General features: G+C 42.3%; 1 protein-coding gene across 1 annotated transcript in view; it reads right to left on the reverse strand.

The window, feature by feature from the left end:
- Nucleotides 1-772: 772 nt before the first annotated feature.
- C6H1orf141 (chromosome 6 C1orf141 homolog) overlaps nt 773-16,626 on the reverse strand; it is an 88,564-nt gene continuing 72,710 nt past the window's right edge. The window contains exons 8-9 of the mRNA XM_030207444.1: nt 6,251-6,440; nt 773-2,252 (exon numbers count right to left, since the gene is read on the reverse strand). Of these exons, the coding sequence (XP_030063304.1) occupies nt 1,071-2,252; nt 6,251-6,440 (1,372 nt within the window). The 3' untranslated portion in view covers nt 773-1,070. The remainder of the gene's footprint in view (nt 2,253-6,250; nt 6,441-16,626) is intronic.

Below are 16,626 nucleotides of genomic sequence, written 5' to 3' on the forward strand. Positions count from 1 at the left end.
TCTTTGACATATGATACATATCTAATATCTAAATTTAATAAAAGGTATTAATTGTGACTTTTATTTTTATTTATTTTTTTCTGTGTGTTATCAGACAATTATGGATTTAAGCTCCACCCCTGGCCCCACCCCTAACCCCACCCCCTTTAGCCTCCCCAAACAGTTGGGCCACCGACCGCCTATGGATTGCATTATTAACTTCAATTTAGCAAATGTACCTCAAAAACTTTTCTCCAATGGAATCACAAATTGTATGTTGTCTGCATACAGTCTGAATTGTATGCCAAAACAATTTAGCAATCGGCAAAGAGGTATTAAAAAATATTTTTAAAAACAGCAGTCAAGCATAATCCTTGTGGGACACCCGTTACTACTGACTTAAACTCTGACACTTCATCACCTTGTATAATACAGAAACCACTATGTTCCAAAAAAAAAAAAAAAAAGATTCAAACCATTTTAATACTTTACCATTTATTCCAATTCCTTGCAATCTATATAACATGATGGTATGATTTATGGTATCAAATGCCACAGAGACAATAGAAAATGTTGGCCATTACTAATGCCAGTACACACCACATCGAACAATGACAATAATAAGATCTCAATGTCATGGTGTGAACGAAATCCAAACTGGTTGGGATCTAAAATCCTATGTAAATCCAAAAAGTTCAAAAATTGATCATACACTATCTCCTTCGCCATGAAAGGCAATGATAAAATAGGTCTATAGTTCTCAACAGAGTTTAAATCAGCATTCATATTCTTCAATAAAGGTCTTCAGCCATTTTAAAGATTTCAGGTACTATACCTGCTTCCAAATGTCTCTTAATTTTGATAAACACAGGAATTATTTCCTTAAATCCCTTTAATCACACATGGTTGACAAGTGTCACTTCTACAAACACTATTGTTTACCCTGGAAAATGTATGCTTAATCATTTCCTGGGATACCCCAGAAACGGTAACCTATTTAGGAGTAGTTTCAATACTGAAGATTCTTTCTATTAAGTCTTCTGTAAATAGGTTTTGGATAATAGGACTGCATGTTTTGAGAGCTATAATTTTCATAGTTCAAAATCATTCTCTGTTTTGACTTCTTCTGATTCAGAAACACTGCCCTCTGCTGTAGGAATATTAATAACGGGAAGAGACCTTATAAAGAAAGTTCCAGCTGCAGCAGCCTCGGGTGCTATGTCTTCCTGCATCTGGGTAGTTTTGTCATCTGGCTGTGTCTGTGGACCTTGTAGTGGTGATGAAATCATAGGTGGCTTGCTGGTATTGCAGTTTTGCAGAGGGTCCTGTCCATTTGTGATTTCTAAGTACAGTTCCTTGTCATCTAATTTTGCATCAGTTGGCATTTCTTCAGTGAAGTCAGTTTGTCGAGAATATTTTTGCCAAGGTATGGATTTAAATGTACTTTCTTTCCAATCCTCACAAATTGGAGATTTGGTCACGGGAGTAATCTCAGATATGGTACTGCTTGCCAGACTTCCCCAAGGAACTACATTCATGGACTCTTCCTGATGTGAGAGTGAACTTATTAACTTAGTGTCACTCAAGGCAATTTCCTTTCTAGGTAAGATATGTTTTTCATATCTAGGGGTTGAAAGTGATTTTGCTATGGATACATATTCCCAAGTTACCATTTTATCCAAACTGCTATTTGTGTGAAAATATGAACATGTAACAGGTTGACAATGAGAAAAGCAGTGAGAGTTAGATTTTAAAGACTTCAAATTATCAGAAGAAATTTCATTCTGTAAATGAATAGTAGGGTTTACTCCATTTAGTACTAGACCAGCGTCAGTAGGCTCATGCTTTCTCTCTGGGATGATAACAGATTTGAAGGTCTGCTTGTTAACAGGCACTTTGGTCTCCAGCGTGCTCTTGGAAATATTCAGTTTTGGGGCAGGCTTGTCCCTTGTAAGTCGTAAGATTTCACTTGTCCCATTAGCGGATAAAATATGAATACTGATTTTTTGTTTAGATGAAACTGTTGTTAGCTTTTTATTTTTCTTCAGATACGCATTACAAGATTGTTTTTGCCTTCTTTCAAGTAAGGCTCTTGCATACTCTAAGCGGTTTTGTATGAATGGATTTGCTTTTCTATATGTGACAGAATTTCCCCTCTTTTCTGAGAGGTTGTCACAAGAGGCTGGATCTGCATTGGAGCTTGACCATGTGTTTGTTAGAAACCTGCAGCTGAATTGGTTGTTATAGATGATAGGATATGTTTCACTTACTCTCTAAGGAAACAAAAGAACACATGTTTTAGTTGTAGCTACCTGTTTATCAAATGAAGAACAGTAAAACATTTTTTAAGGACATACACAAAAGTATCATATGTGATAATACCAGAAGATTTAAGGTTTAATAATATATTAAAATTATGGAAAAAGGGAGCTTTAGACACGAGCACCTGCTGTAGAAATTAAGGGGGTCTTTTACAAAGGTGCGCTAGCGTTTTTAGTATACACCAAAAATGATCATGCGCTAACCATGTAGACCCCATAATATTCCTATAGGCATCTACATGGTTAGTGCATGGTAATTTTTAGCACGCTAAAAATGCTAGTGCACCTTTATACAAGAGGCCCTAGAAGCACAGGGATCTCCATCTTTTTCATGTGATTGTGCACACTGTTTTTAAAGAGTATTATTTGCTAATATATTCAGATGAATATGGGGCTGAATTCTATATATGGTGCTGAAAAAAGAGCAATTCTATAAGTCGCGCTTAAAGTTGGGTGAGGTTTATAGAATACCACTTAAGTCCTGGTATCATGCCTAACTTGCACAACTAAAACGTGGTGCAAATGTACGCACCTATCCCCCCTCATTTTATAACAGCGTGTATAAATGTAAGGAATACCCCTATTCCACCCATGACCCTCCCATTTCCAGGCTTCCATTTTCAACTCATGCATAAAATTTAATGGAAATAATTGCTTGTTAATTAAATTGTGTGCACAAATCGGGCACGCACCCAAACCTGCACGTGCAATTTTTGGTGACTTTTATAGAATTAGGGATGGAGTCATTCTGTCATTTCTTTATAAGTAAATTTGACTTTTCACCACCATTGGGTTCACATGTTCACTTGGCTCTAGCTTGCTACTTAACAAAAGGCTGCAGACTTAGTGCAGTTCATGAGTCATATCAAATTAATTTTGATTGATTGTATCTTATATATACACACTATAGTCTCTATTCTCTTTTTCCTTATTTCAGCACACGATGTTAAACTGATGTGGACTGACCTGCAGGTTTGCTACAACTAGCCATAGAAAACTTGAAGCACCAGTTACTTTAAATGTAGTGACCCTGAAGGATGTGGATGACTGAGGCTAATCCAAAATTTGCGTTCTTTTAGAGAATAGAACTATGGTCCCTATTCTGAGAGATTTGGAGATGTACAAACAATTCTGTGTAGGAATACATCTTTACAGCACAGAATTCAATAGTTTTTCTCATCTAATCTAATCCAAGGATTTATAAAGCACGAAATCCAAGAAGGTCCTAAGTGGTTTACAATAATAACAAATTACAAAAATAGTAACAGAGAGGGGCATTTTTGATATGATGTCTAAGTCTGACTTTGGACGTTTTGCAAAAAAACGTCCAAAATCTGAATAGGAAAGAAGGTTATTTTCAAAAAAGAAAAAACGTCTTATCTTTTTTTTTCCCCCAAAATACTGTTTTGAACAAGGTTTTGTGCTTTGGACGTTTTGGTTTTTGGTCCATTTTTGAAAAAAAAAAATTCCAAGTGCAAAACACACAAAATCAAGTCATTAGGATGTAAGAGGAGCCAGCATTTTTAGCAGACTGGTCCCCCTGACATCCCAGGAAAGCAATAGAGCACCCTAGGGGGCACTGCAGTGGACTTCATAAAACACTCCCAGGTACACATCTCACCACTGCTTCCTTACCTGGTCTGCCAAGCCCCCCCAAAACCTACACAACACCCACTACCCCCAACTGTACACCACTACCATAGCCCTTATGGGTGAAGGGGGCACCTATATGTGAATACAGTGAGTTTCTGGTGAGTTTTGGAGGGCTCACAGTTTCTCCATAAATGTAAAAGGTAGGGGGAGGTATAAGCTTGGGTCTACCTGTCTGCAGTGCACTGCACCCACCACTAGACTACTCCAGGGACCTGCATACTGTTCTAATGGACCCGAGTATAACATCTGAGGCTGGCAAGTAATGTTTTTAATCACATTTTTTGGGGGTGGGATGGGGTTAGTAACCACTGGGGGAGTAAGGGGAGGTCATCTCTGATTCCCTCCAGTGGTTACCTTAAAAACAGGTCTAGCTCAAAACATCTTAGTTTTTGTCCTGGATGGTTTTGTTTTGTTCCATTATGGCTAAAAAATGTCAAAGTGTTAAAAAAACGCCCAGATCCCGCCCTTAACACGCCCCTGACACCCCCCACCCCTTGTGACTGGAACGCACTTCTGATGGGCTTCATAGAAAAACATCTAAAAACTGGTTTTGAAAATACCAGTTTGAATGTTTTTGTGAGAAAACATCCAAATGCAGATTTATGCCACATTTTAGACGTTTTTCTCTTTCGAAAATGAGCCCCCAAGTCTAGTATATACTGTAGTTCTTTTCATAGGTTGATCACCTGAGTGAATCCTAGAACTACCATCGTATCAAAGAAGGCAGCAGTGGCAGAGGCCGTAAGTAAAATCATCTATTACAACTGGTTCCAGATTCCACATGCATGCTCAGCACCCTTAGTAGCGGGGAAATGCTGCTTAATCTCTCCTGTTTTTTTGCTTTAGGAAGCCATCAGAACACTGTTTGAATCAAACTACCCCAGCTGTACAAGATCCAAGGTATCAGCCTGTGTTTCAGCACAATTTTCACAGTGTTTTTCTCCAGGGTTGATCAGAGCCTCAGGCTATTGCTGCCATCCCTGCGGATGATATCACCGGAAGCCCCGGACATGGATTTTAAAGAGAAAGCTGTTGACATGTCCGTGAAGTTTGCCCAACATGGTTACCCTCATAAAATAAATTTTAAAAGCCTATAAAATGGGCTTTGCATGCTCATAGTGCTTGGTTGATGTTACCCGAACCAAAGGCTCAGGAGGTGACCCCCAGTATGTATCCTCCCTTATTCCCAACAGGCGATGGCCATAAGCAAAATTATTCAAAAATATTGGCATGTTTTGCAGGTTCATCCAATCTTGTGTGATCATCCTAAAGTGGTTTATTGCAGAAGTGAAATCATGGGGGAAATATTAAACAGCAGGAGTCAAAATTATGATAGTGAGGGTCATGCCCTGTGTGGACATTGTCTATTGTTGCAAATTTCTCAGCTGCAGATACTTCATTCCTCATCTGTGTTTTATTTAAAATTTAACACTACTTTTGAGAGCCAACAGGTGGTTTATTGTATAATTTGCCCATGTGCGTTATATTACATGGGACAAACTCGTAGAAAAATTAAGCAGCATATTGCTGAACATGTCAGCAATATTAAAAATGGTCGCATGGAAGCACCTTTGGTTGCTCATTGGCTCTCATGTGATCATCAAATATCAGACCTCTGTTACAGTCATTTTGCAGATTGTTTTAGCAAGAGGAGGGGATATGTCTGCATTGCTTTTGCAATGAGAGCAACAATTTATTTATTTATGGAAAACATTTGCTCCAGGGGGATTGAATGTTGAGAAAGAATAGCTGGGAAGGTTAAATATGATAAAAAATGATGGTTCTCCCCAAGCTGTTATATTTCTTTACAGCGGCTGCGGAAGAGTTCTTCCATCTGAACTCAAATAAGCAGGAGAGCTGAGTATACTCTCCACTAAACCGTTCACTGCATCTGGGCCTCCAAACTGGCTTCAATGCTGGACAAAACTGTCAACTGGTCCAGATTCTGGAGTAGATACATCAAGGTAAACCTTGATCTCTTCCATGTTGACAGTATAATTTCCAAAAAGCTTAAGCAGCGGAGCTCAAGGAGCCAGCATCCTACCGTCAGCCAACTTGACTCCATAGGGGTTTTTAAATGATAACTCAAAGTAAGTTCTGGGCAAATGATGGAGCTATTTAAACCGCATTTTCAACAGGAAGCATTAATCAAAATCCAGTGTATCTACTTTTTGGGGGAATAGGCCATATGCAAATATTTTCTGAAAGAATACAGTCCATGTGCGTTTTTTTTTATATATGTGGCTGAGAAACAAGAATGCCATCAGCAAGAAATCTTGAACAAATGTGTGGCTTACCAGATTAGGAGAATTTGTCCTTTGATTTTTAATACTTAATATTTTGACATTTGATTTCTTCATTTCATCCTCAAGGCTCAAAGATACTAAATCTGCCTTATCTTCTGAAGTAGTATCAGAAGGATGTAGGGTTATCTTCAAACATTCTCTCTTGTTATGATCAGAGCTGTCTTGTTTACAGCAAACATTTCTAAAAATAATAATAAAAAATAGATAAATCTCAATCTCTCTCTCTATATATATATACTAGCCTTTGAGCCCGTAAAAACGGGCTATTATAGGAAGGGGGGGGGCTGAAAGGCCCGCCCCCGCCGCCGAGTTCGCCGCTGCCCCTCCCCCTCCGAATTTGCGCCTCCCCCCCCCCCGAGCCGTCACCACCCACCTTCCACCCGGCCGGGCCCTCGCTCCACTATTGAAACAGCGAGGGTCCGGGAACGCAGCACTGAGCTCTGCTGAGCTGCCGACGTCGGCCTTCGTTCTTCTTCTCTGCCTGTCCCGCCCTCGTGTGACGTAACGTCGTCGAGGGCGGGACAGAGGCAGAGAAGAAGAAGGAAGGGCGACGTCGGCAGCTCAGCAGAGCTCAGTGCTGCGTTCCCGGACCCTCGCTGTTTCAATAGTGGAGCGAGGGCCCGACCGGGTAGAAGGTGGGTGGCGGCGGCGGTGACTCGGGTGGGGGGAGCGTTAGACGGCGGTGTCCCTCCCTCAGAAATGCAGTACAGCCCCTCTCTGTTCCGCCCCCCGTCATCACGTATTGACGCCGGGGCGGGGCAGAGAAGGTCTCTACTGCACATTTGCGAGTGAGTACGACACTCGCCTTTATATATATTGATATCAAATGCGCAGTAGAGACTTCCCTCTCTGTCCCGCCCCCGCGTCAATACGTGATGACGGGGGCGGGACAGAGAGGGAAACTGCGTAAAGCCGGCCGACGTCGCTACCGCTCCCCCCTGCCCGAGGTCGCCGCTACCGCTCCCCCCACCCGGTGTCGCCGCCGCCAGCCCTCCACCCGGCCCAGGCCCTCTCTCAGCTACTGAACTTACATCCATTCGCCGGAACGCAGCACGCACATCAGCTGAGCTGCTGTCCGCCTTCCTTCCCTGCCTGTGTCCCGCCCTCGCTGACGTTACATCACTCGAGGGCGGGACACAGGCAGAGAAGGAAGGCCGACGGCAGCTCAGCTGATCTGCCCTGCTGCGTTCCAGCAAATGGATGTAAGTTCACTAGTGGAGAGAGAGGGCCTGGGCCGGGTGGAGGGCTGGGGGCGGCGGCAACCTTGCGGGGGGGGGGGGGGGAGCGGTGGCAACCACACGGGGGGGAGGGGGGCCAGCGTCGACCTCCGAAAGCCCCAATACCAGCCCATTTTAATGGGCTCAATGGCTAGTATATATATAAAACAAAGTATTTATGAGGCTTATGCAAAATATAAACCCATCTCTCCTAGTTATTTTGCAGTGCTGAATATGTAGTGAATAAAAATGGAAGCAGTATACATGCAAATCTCTCTCATGTACCTGAGGACTGGTAGTGAAGACCAAGGACCTATGGAATCAGACATCTTTGAGATGGCCCTGCCAGTGACCAGTCCTAGCCAGTCTGCAACTCAGACTCTCACCTAGTCAGCCTGACAGCGAACCACAACAAGCCTGCCTGTTAGTCAACCCCTACTCATACTGCTTGTCTCCCCCTCCCCTGTCAGCTGCATGCTCTCCTTCAATAAGACAGCAATCAGGACTGTCAACCCTTGCCTCTCATCTTGCTGTTGCTGCTAGTGCAGCTGACTGCTTTCTGAGCCAGCTTCAGTCTCCTCTTGGGAGGCTGTGTACTACGTGGTGTATTAACTCCCTTGTTGTTTGTGCAAGAGTTTAAAAAACAACATGGAAGTTTAGGCATCCAGCGACACATGTTCTCTTGAGAGTCACGCAACAGTGGCAAGTAATGAATCATTCCTTGGCTTCAATTCAGAACTGCTGCCAGCAGGTTGCATGAGAACCTAAGGCAAGTTAGGAAATATCTAACCTAATATAATCTAGGTACTTTACTTACAACCTGCCAAATCCCTATGTAAGTCCAAGGTGGCTTTCATAAAAAAAGCCAGCAACCTATGTGAATTCACAATTTAAAAGAAAAAACAATTATTAGGTGATTTCTTAAAATCCTAACATTAAAATTTACATAAATCAATAATTTTTAAAATACTTAGGGCGCCTTTTACTAAGTGGTGGTAAGCCCAATGTGGCCTTACCATTCGCTAAACAGAAAGTACCGCCAGGCTACCGCAGCAGCCTGGCAGTACTTCCCACCCCTAGCGCACCACCACATCTGGCGCTACAAAAATATATTAATTTTTGTAGCACCGGGGTGTACCCGGCAGTAATCGGGTAGTGTCAAGTGCTGCCCGGTTACCGCCGGCTTAGCGCGGGAGCCCTTATCGCCACCTCAATGGGTGGCGGTAAGGGCTCCCCCCCCCCTCCCAAATGGCTGCGCAGCAAGTGCTTTACTTGCCACACGGCCATTTCCTGCAGGAAAGAAAGACTTCCCTTTTAACTGCTGAGGTAAAAGGGGGCCTCAGCACACGTGAAACACATGCCAGCGTAGGTTCCCTTTTGCAACAGCTTTAAACAGAGAGGCTTTCAAAACCTTTTGGAAGAAAGAATAAGAAGTCTGTCGTCTTATGTTACACAAAGAAACTTCCTGAAATGAAAAAGAAGACTCTGAAATACGTTTATGTTTAATTCATTTACAGTAGGAAAACAGAGCAGTTGCGATGAATTTTGATTAACCTGGAAAGCTACTTATTTAGATAAATAAGCAGGAGCCTAGCCAGTGGCGTGAGGAGCGGGAGTTCCAGCTGCAGAAATTAAAGATGGAAATGGCTCATATCCAAAGCTCCAGCCCAACCCCCTGCACCAAGGCAGGATCCACAGCCCGGATCGCACCCAACTTTTTTTTTCACAGTTTGATGTTACCAGAGGTGACATAGATTGATATCTAACTGCTTTTGAAAAAAATTTGCTGCCTCAATGAGATTCCTCAGAAAGACTGGGTGTGGTATCTGGGAGGAAAGCTCACCAGTAGAGCACTTGAGGCATTCTAAGGACTGTCCATGGAGACGAGCTCCCAGTTTGAGGAGCTGCGCAAAGCTTTGTTGAACCGTTATGCCACTAGCCCCGAGTCCTACAGACTAAAGTTCTGGACTTTGCAAAAGGGGGTGGATGATACTCACAGCGAGTCTGTGATTCAGCTAAGATACCAACATCAGCGGTGGCTCAGCAAATCCTGGAGGATGAAAAACTTGATGGTCCTGTAACAGTTTCTTCAGCGTTGTCATCCAGAGGTGAGGGAACATGTTCAAGATCACCAGCCCCATGCTCCAGAGAAAGTGGCTGAGTTGGCTGACATCTTTACGGCTAACCCTCCCTGGTTGGCAAAGAGAAGCCGTCCATATCCACATGTGCCAGTATCTAAGGGTTGCCAGCAAACCCTCTAATGTTCCCAAAAAACCTAGACTTCAAGCATGAATGTCCTTGTTACCACTGTGGGCGCACAGGACATTTCAAAGCGGATTGCCCAGATAATCCCAAGCCTGCACTAAAAGGCATTCAAGTTCCTGTACCAAGGCTGGCAGCTTTTGAGGGTGGCTCCAGTACCACAGAGACCCACACAGTTGCGGCAGCACAAAAAGCTACTGGCTATTCATCAAGCAAGGAAGCAGATGGGTTTCCACAACACTACAGCACCCCAGTAATTGTGAATCAGACCCAGGTAACTGGGCTTGTGGACACTGGCTCTAGCATGACTTCGTTACGACTAGAGCTAGTGCCAGAAGATGCTATTCTACCAGGGCGAACTGCAGAAGTTGTGCTAGCCAATGGATCCATTGCTCGAGTATTCCTGGATTGGGGTACCAAGCCTGGATACAGAGAAGTAGGCATAATGAAAAACATGCCAGTACCAATGCTGTATGGGACCGGCATGTTTTTCATTATGCCTATTTCTCTGTATCCGACATGGGTCCAATGAACATTACCCTTGATAGCAGAGTCAGCATGTCCGCTATGGTGACCTGTAGTCAGGCCTGGACGGCCCAACAAGCAGAAGCAGCAGAGATCACCTCTCCAGTTCCAAATCCTGAACCAGTCTAGGTGGGACCAGCTGACCGGGGCTGTAAGTATGGAACAGCCTGACTTAACTGACACACCAACTGATCAGACTGTTGACTCGGATTTGTCAGAGTCACCAGAAGAGACCCTTCCAAATATGGATACTGATATAGGACATGCTTTTCAGGAAGCACAGCACTCTGACCCTGACCTGGAACTCTTAAGGCAGAGGGGCTGGTCAGCCAACCAATGAGCCTGGTAAAGATCGTATCCTATGGAAAGGGGGCTTGTTGTACAAAGAGATTGATCCTGTTGATCTTAATAGGCCCTAGACAGCAGGCAGGCAGCTTATAATGCCCAGGGCATACAGAGAACTCTTACAGATTGCACATGATATTCCACTAGCAGAACATTAGGGGATGACACGAACACACATCAGATTGACCCAAAATTTCTATTGGCTGGGCTTGCGCCGTTGCTGATTATTGTCGAGCCTGTGATGCATGCCAAAGAATGGGTAAGACCCAAGATCACCCCCAAGCTCCCCTGAAACCTTTACCCATTATCAGAATTTGAGAGAATAGCTGTGGATATAATGGGGCCTCTAGATGTCCCTAGCTGGACTGGGAAAAGATTGACAGTAGTGGACTTTGCTACCAGACATCCTGAAGTGGTAGCTTTATCCTCCATAGAATCAGAGAAAATTGCCACTGCCCTGCTAGAAATATTTTCCTGGGTAGGATATCCACGAGAAATACTCTTTGACCAAGTTTATGCCCGAGTTGATCCAGAATCCACGGGTACACTGTGGAGTGAAATCTGTACATACCACACCATATCACCCTGAAACTAATGGGCTGGTGGAGAGATTTAATGGTACATTAAAGCATATGTTAAAGATTTTCATAGAATCAAGAAACCATGACTGGGAGAAATACTTACCCTACCTACTGTTTGCATACAGAGAAGTACCTCAGGAGTCTACAGGGTTCTCCCCATTTGAGTTGCTTTATGGCTGGAGGGCAAGAGGGCCCCTTGAACTAATAAGAGAACATTGGGAGGAGAAGTTCTTACCTCTGACACCCCTGTAATTGAATATGTAGTTAATATGCGGCAGAGATTAGAAGAACTTGTGGGCTTTGTCAGAGATAATTTGCAGGCAGCCCAAACTAAGCAAAAGACCTGGTATGATCGTACAGCCTGAAATAGAGAGTTCTATGAGGGCCAGCAGATACTTGTTTTAGTCCCAGTACATCAGAATAAACTTCAAGCTAATTGGGCGGGACCTTACAAGGTCATAAGGTGCCTGAATGATCAAACTATGTTATATTTATGGACTCTCAAGACAGGAAGCAGCGTACCTTTCATGTAGATATGTTAAAGGCCTATACAAATCGTATAGCTATGGTGCTAGCTGTGTGCAGCCTACCAGAAGCATGTCAGGATAGTGAACCCATACCTGACCTCCTAGCAGAAACATTACCAGAGTGATCTGACACTGAAGAGAGACCATCTAAATGTACAGACTGTGGAAAAATCCTCAGTCAAAAGGTAGAACTAGAACAACGGGAAACATGTATAAAAGACACCATAGGCCCAACTGTTTGGGGAGGCTAAAGGGGGCAGGGTTAGGGGTGGGGCCAGGGGTGGAGCTTAAATCCATAATTGTCTGATAACAAGCAGAAAAAATAAATAAATAAAAGTCACAATACCTTTTATTAAATTTAGATATTAGATATGTATCATATGTCAAAGAATAAAGTGGTTGCTCAAAGCATATTCTAACACAATCGCTCAACTGCAAAACACTATGCACAACTTTGTCCAAAAACACACTCAGAACCTTACTGTACCATAAATATTACACTGGGCATACCTAATACACCAATATACCACCCATACGGAAAATGCAGACTGTCAACAATATGAAACAAGGGATCATATCATCACAATTCTCATGTAGAGCCACAAAACACCCTAATTCATGTTTAATGTGGGATAAAATGCCATAAATAAGTAAATAAATATAAACTTTTAATGTTGAGCACCTGATTTTCAAAGTGGACATATTCCAAACACTATAATGAAAATAAAATGATCTTTTCTACCTTTGTTGTCTGGTGACTTTTTCTGATCATGCTGGCCCTGTATCCATTCTGCTGCTATCTGTCCTCAGTGCAGGTCAGGAAGTCATCCTCGTTAAATATCTCCCTGGCAACCCAGGACACCTCCAGCCAACCCCCCCTGCTTTCCCAGCAGTAAGGTAAACAAACCATAAACCAATTTCTACAACTGCTAGAGGGCTTTCACTGCAGCTCCTGCTGTGAGGATGGAGGTAAATCAACAATTTAATCCCCTCAGAGCAGCTGGACTCCACAGCTGATCCATTCTGCTGCAGCAGGGGGGAGGCTTAGCCTCTCCAAGCCTCTTATACCGGGCGCCTATGAAAGACACACATTTTACATGCTCTAATTATGAGAAAGATTGCAGTATGAAAAAGGAGCTAATGCAGCACCTGAAAAATAGTAAAGAAAATGGATTGAGCGCACAGGAGGGGGAAACTAAGATGCCTGCCGCACCAGTCGGTGTTTGAGATGCTCAGCGGATACGAGCCAAAATTTTTTTCTTCTAACACACAATGCCTCATACAAAACGAAAGGCAGTGGTGAGAGTAGTGCCTCCACCTACCTCAACCTCCTCTCCGGTTCAAATGCCGATTGAGCGTTTCTTCCCGGGTGTCTCCAGAACTATTCGGGGACTGGATCCCATTGCAGGAGTCTCTGGGGAAGCGGAAACCCTGCTGGGAGAGGAAATCTCCCTGTCTCCACCATCAACATCGCTGATTCCTCCCAGCCCGGCATCGCGAGTGACCCTGGAGAGAAACCCCGTCGATCAGGAAGTGATTTCGACGAGGGCGTCTGGTGAGGACCCAGGCAAACAACCGATAGTCCGGGGCGTTGGGGGAAGTGTCCCCATTGCAGCGCAGACCTCGGAGGTGTCCCTGGAAACCCTAAAGGCGATGTTAGACCAGATCACAGACACACTTCAGAAGACGTCAGGTGATGTAAAAAGCCTTAATATCAAATTTGAAGAAATGAAAAGCACCGTAGACTCTGTTAAAACTGATTTAACAACACAAGTTCATTCTATAAAACAAGAAGTAGATATCTTGAAAGAATTTAAATGTGTGGTTTCTAAAGACTCTCCAGATATTCGACGAAAGATTGAACAAATTGAAAACTTTAATCTGTGTCTCAACCTCCGTCTTTTGAATTTTCCTATAATAGCAGGGGAAACGCTTACAGATACTTTTCATAAATATTTAATGGAAATTCTCCATATTCCTCAGGCGGCAATACCCCCTATAAATAAAATATATATTTTATTCCTCAATCTAAAGATGGACAGCAAGATCATGAAAAAGATACCGCTAATTTACAAAATATTTCAGAAATATTGGAACAATCTTCTGATATAATCATACACAGAGCCACGGTGATCGTTGCAATGGTATTTGAACAAGATTACAATAGTATCTTAAGATTACACTTCAAAAATATAAAAGCCCAATTCCATGGTATTAAGGTTTGGATCTATCCTGACGTGACAAAAATGACTCAACAAAAAAGAAAACAATTTCTTGCCTTGAAACAAAAAACTATAGAGATTGGAGCTACTTTTTTCCTAGCATACCCATGCAAGTGTGTAGTGAAATTGGGTCAAACAAAATATAATTTCTTTTCGCCGGAACAGCTTAAAGTGTTTCTAGAAGTTAAAACAGTGAAATAAGTTAATTCTGGAATTTACAGCCTGTATTTTATTTAAACATGAGTGCCTACTAAGGTCTAGTTTAATTTGATTAATGCCTATATAACTTCTCTTACTCTTTTCCCCCCACGCAATTATTGGGGTCTAAGAAAGGTTAAACATTTATTTGTATTTGTAATTATACTCATTATAATTTTCCTATTTTTTTATTTATGACAGAAATGTAAATTTCTATTTGATGAGAATGCTACAAATTCTTAAGTTTAAATATTTCTTTACCTGTATTGCTTTAACAAGGTTATCCTTGTGAATTATAATTAAAACTATAAATAAAATATAAAAAAAGAAAAAAGAAAATGGATTATGTACAAGTCTAGAATATGGGAAAAGCTGTAACAATAAAGCAAACATTATAGAATATCAGAAAAACACTGATAATAGACTATCTTCATGTCCTGGTTAGGACAGTAGGTTCAACCAGTAAAAAAGCTCCACAAGAAATGTAAAATTTCACCCAGGAGACCAGTTTACGTACGGAGTGTAAGAAACGTTTCAGTTGCCAGAAATTATTGTCAAAGCAGCATAGAATCCCTTCAGGGAAGAAACCATTGTAGAAAAAAACTTTATCCCTAAATCACAGCTAACAAAGCACCAGAGAATACACACAGGAGTAAAATCATTCACATGTGCTGTGTTTGGTAAAAGTTTCTGTCAGAAGATACTCCTTACTATTCGGGGACTGAAACATACAGCATTAAGACTGATAGCATGTACTGAGTGTGATAAAAACTACAGTTATAGGCACCAAAAGGGCAATGAACGTGGCAAAGCTGATAGCCTCTCCAGAAAGGAACAGCCAGAACCACCCTGACACTGAACTGTCGAGACCTGATCAGCGGTCTGTGGAAGCTGCAATCCGGGGTCTCTCTCTTAAGGAGGGAGAGATGTGAAGAAACAGTGTGTATTAAGCCTGTAAAATGTATTGGATATTTTCCTGCATTGATTATGTTCTGAAGTGTATTTCTCTAGTTTGGCCAGCGGGTGGTGCATGTTTATGTTTAAAGCTGTTACAGAGGACTAACTTCTCTTTGTTTTAGTTGGCATACAGATAATAGGAAGTGCCTGCAGTGATGTAACCAGTTTTTATTTGAAACTTGACTATTCTGGGCTCTGATTGGCCTGGAATTTGAAATTACTCAGCAGATGCTGGCTATTGCTTCAGTTTCAGCCCGGGAGGAAAAAAGAGGCAGATCTCTTTGCTGAGGCTCTGTGAACAGTTATATATCATGGCCTTCCCAGGTACTGTTTAGACAATATGCAGATGTTTAGTTAGTGTTATAATTGATCCATATTTCAGCTACCTGTTATTGTTTGCTAATTGCACATGATTTGTTCATTGTTCCAGTGTGAGAATAAATACATTTGTTTGTTCGTTCTGCCTGTCTGGACTGATAAAGAATCCTGGTGGTTTGTGTGTTGGGCCTGTGAGTGCTTTCTGAGAACTGTGGGGAAAACTGGAGAGAAGGACACTCACCCAGAGGCAGTTGTGACCTAGTCGGTGGGAGCAGGGTGCTAGTGTAGTTTCGTGACAGATGGATGCTGGAGTAAAAGGAGGAAAGGCAAGATAAATGTACATTGGAGAAGGAAGTAGATGGCCTATGCTAGGGAAGGGGATAAGGAGGCAGGAGGGCAGATACTCAGGACATAGGGATGCAGGAGACTGGGGACTCAGACTGAGGTGGAGACTCTGAGATTGCCTCTTTCTGGTCTCCCACCCAGAGTCTAATATTGGTTGGATATTAGGAAAGTGGGGACTTGGGGCTTGGCTGGAATTGAATGAGGGGCATAGTGTCGGTAGGCTCTCATCCTGACTGCATAGCTAAATAAATGATAGATTAGTTTGATGCAATCTGCGAAACATAGGACTATGTTGAAATCAGCGAGAAGTTGGAAGATGGAATTTGAACAATTATAGGAAAACACAAGCATGTTAAAAAGTCATTTTAAAGCACACAAGAACAAGCAGCTGATTCAACGTGGACTACTAAGAAGTTTTTGAAGGATTATCTGGTTAAGCTAAGTGAAACTTTGTAGACTATTAAGAATTGATTATTGAAACCTTGAAAAGTCACTGGATTGGTGCGATGATTGAATATTTTTGTTTCTAGCCCGCAGCTGAAAGCGGTTCTGAACACCTTCACATTATTTAAGAATAATTTATAGATTTCTTTATGCATACATATCTCCTTTAATATAATCAATGTTCTAAATAGGGAGAACCATTACAGAATATTATTCCCATTTTATTTTTAAAATTTCTTTACAGTAAAGAGGGAATAGTGGCATTTGAAATGTGGTGTTAGAGAATTCTGAAAATCAGCTGGAAGGGCATGATCTCAGTTGAAAAGTACAGAAGAAGATGAGAGATGGAAGAACCTTGCCTGGCCAAAAGGAAAATGAGACACTGATCATGGGTTCAGAGGCTTTCATGGACTGCATAGAGAGGGC

The sequence above is a fragment of the Microcaecilia unicolor genome, chromosome 6 (assembly GCF_901765095.1).
Source record: "Microcaecilia unicolor chromosome 6, aMicUni1.1, whole genome shotgun sequence".
Taxonomy (NCBI): Eukaryota; Metazoa; Chordata; class Amphibia; order Gymnophiona; family Siphonopidae; genus Microcaecilia; species Microcaecilia unicolor.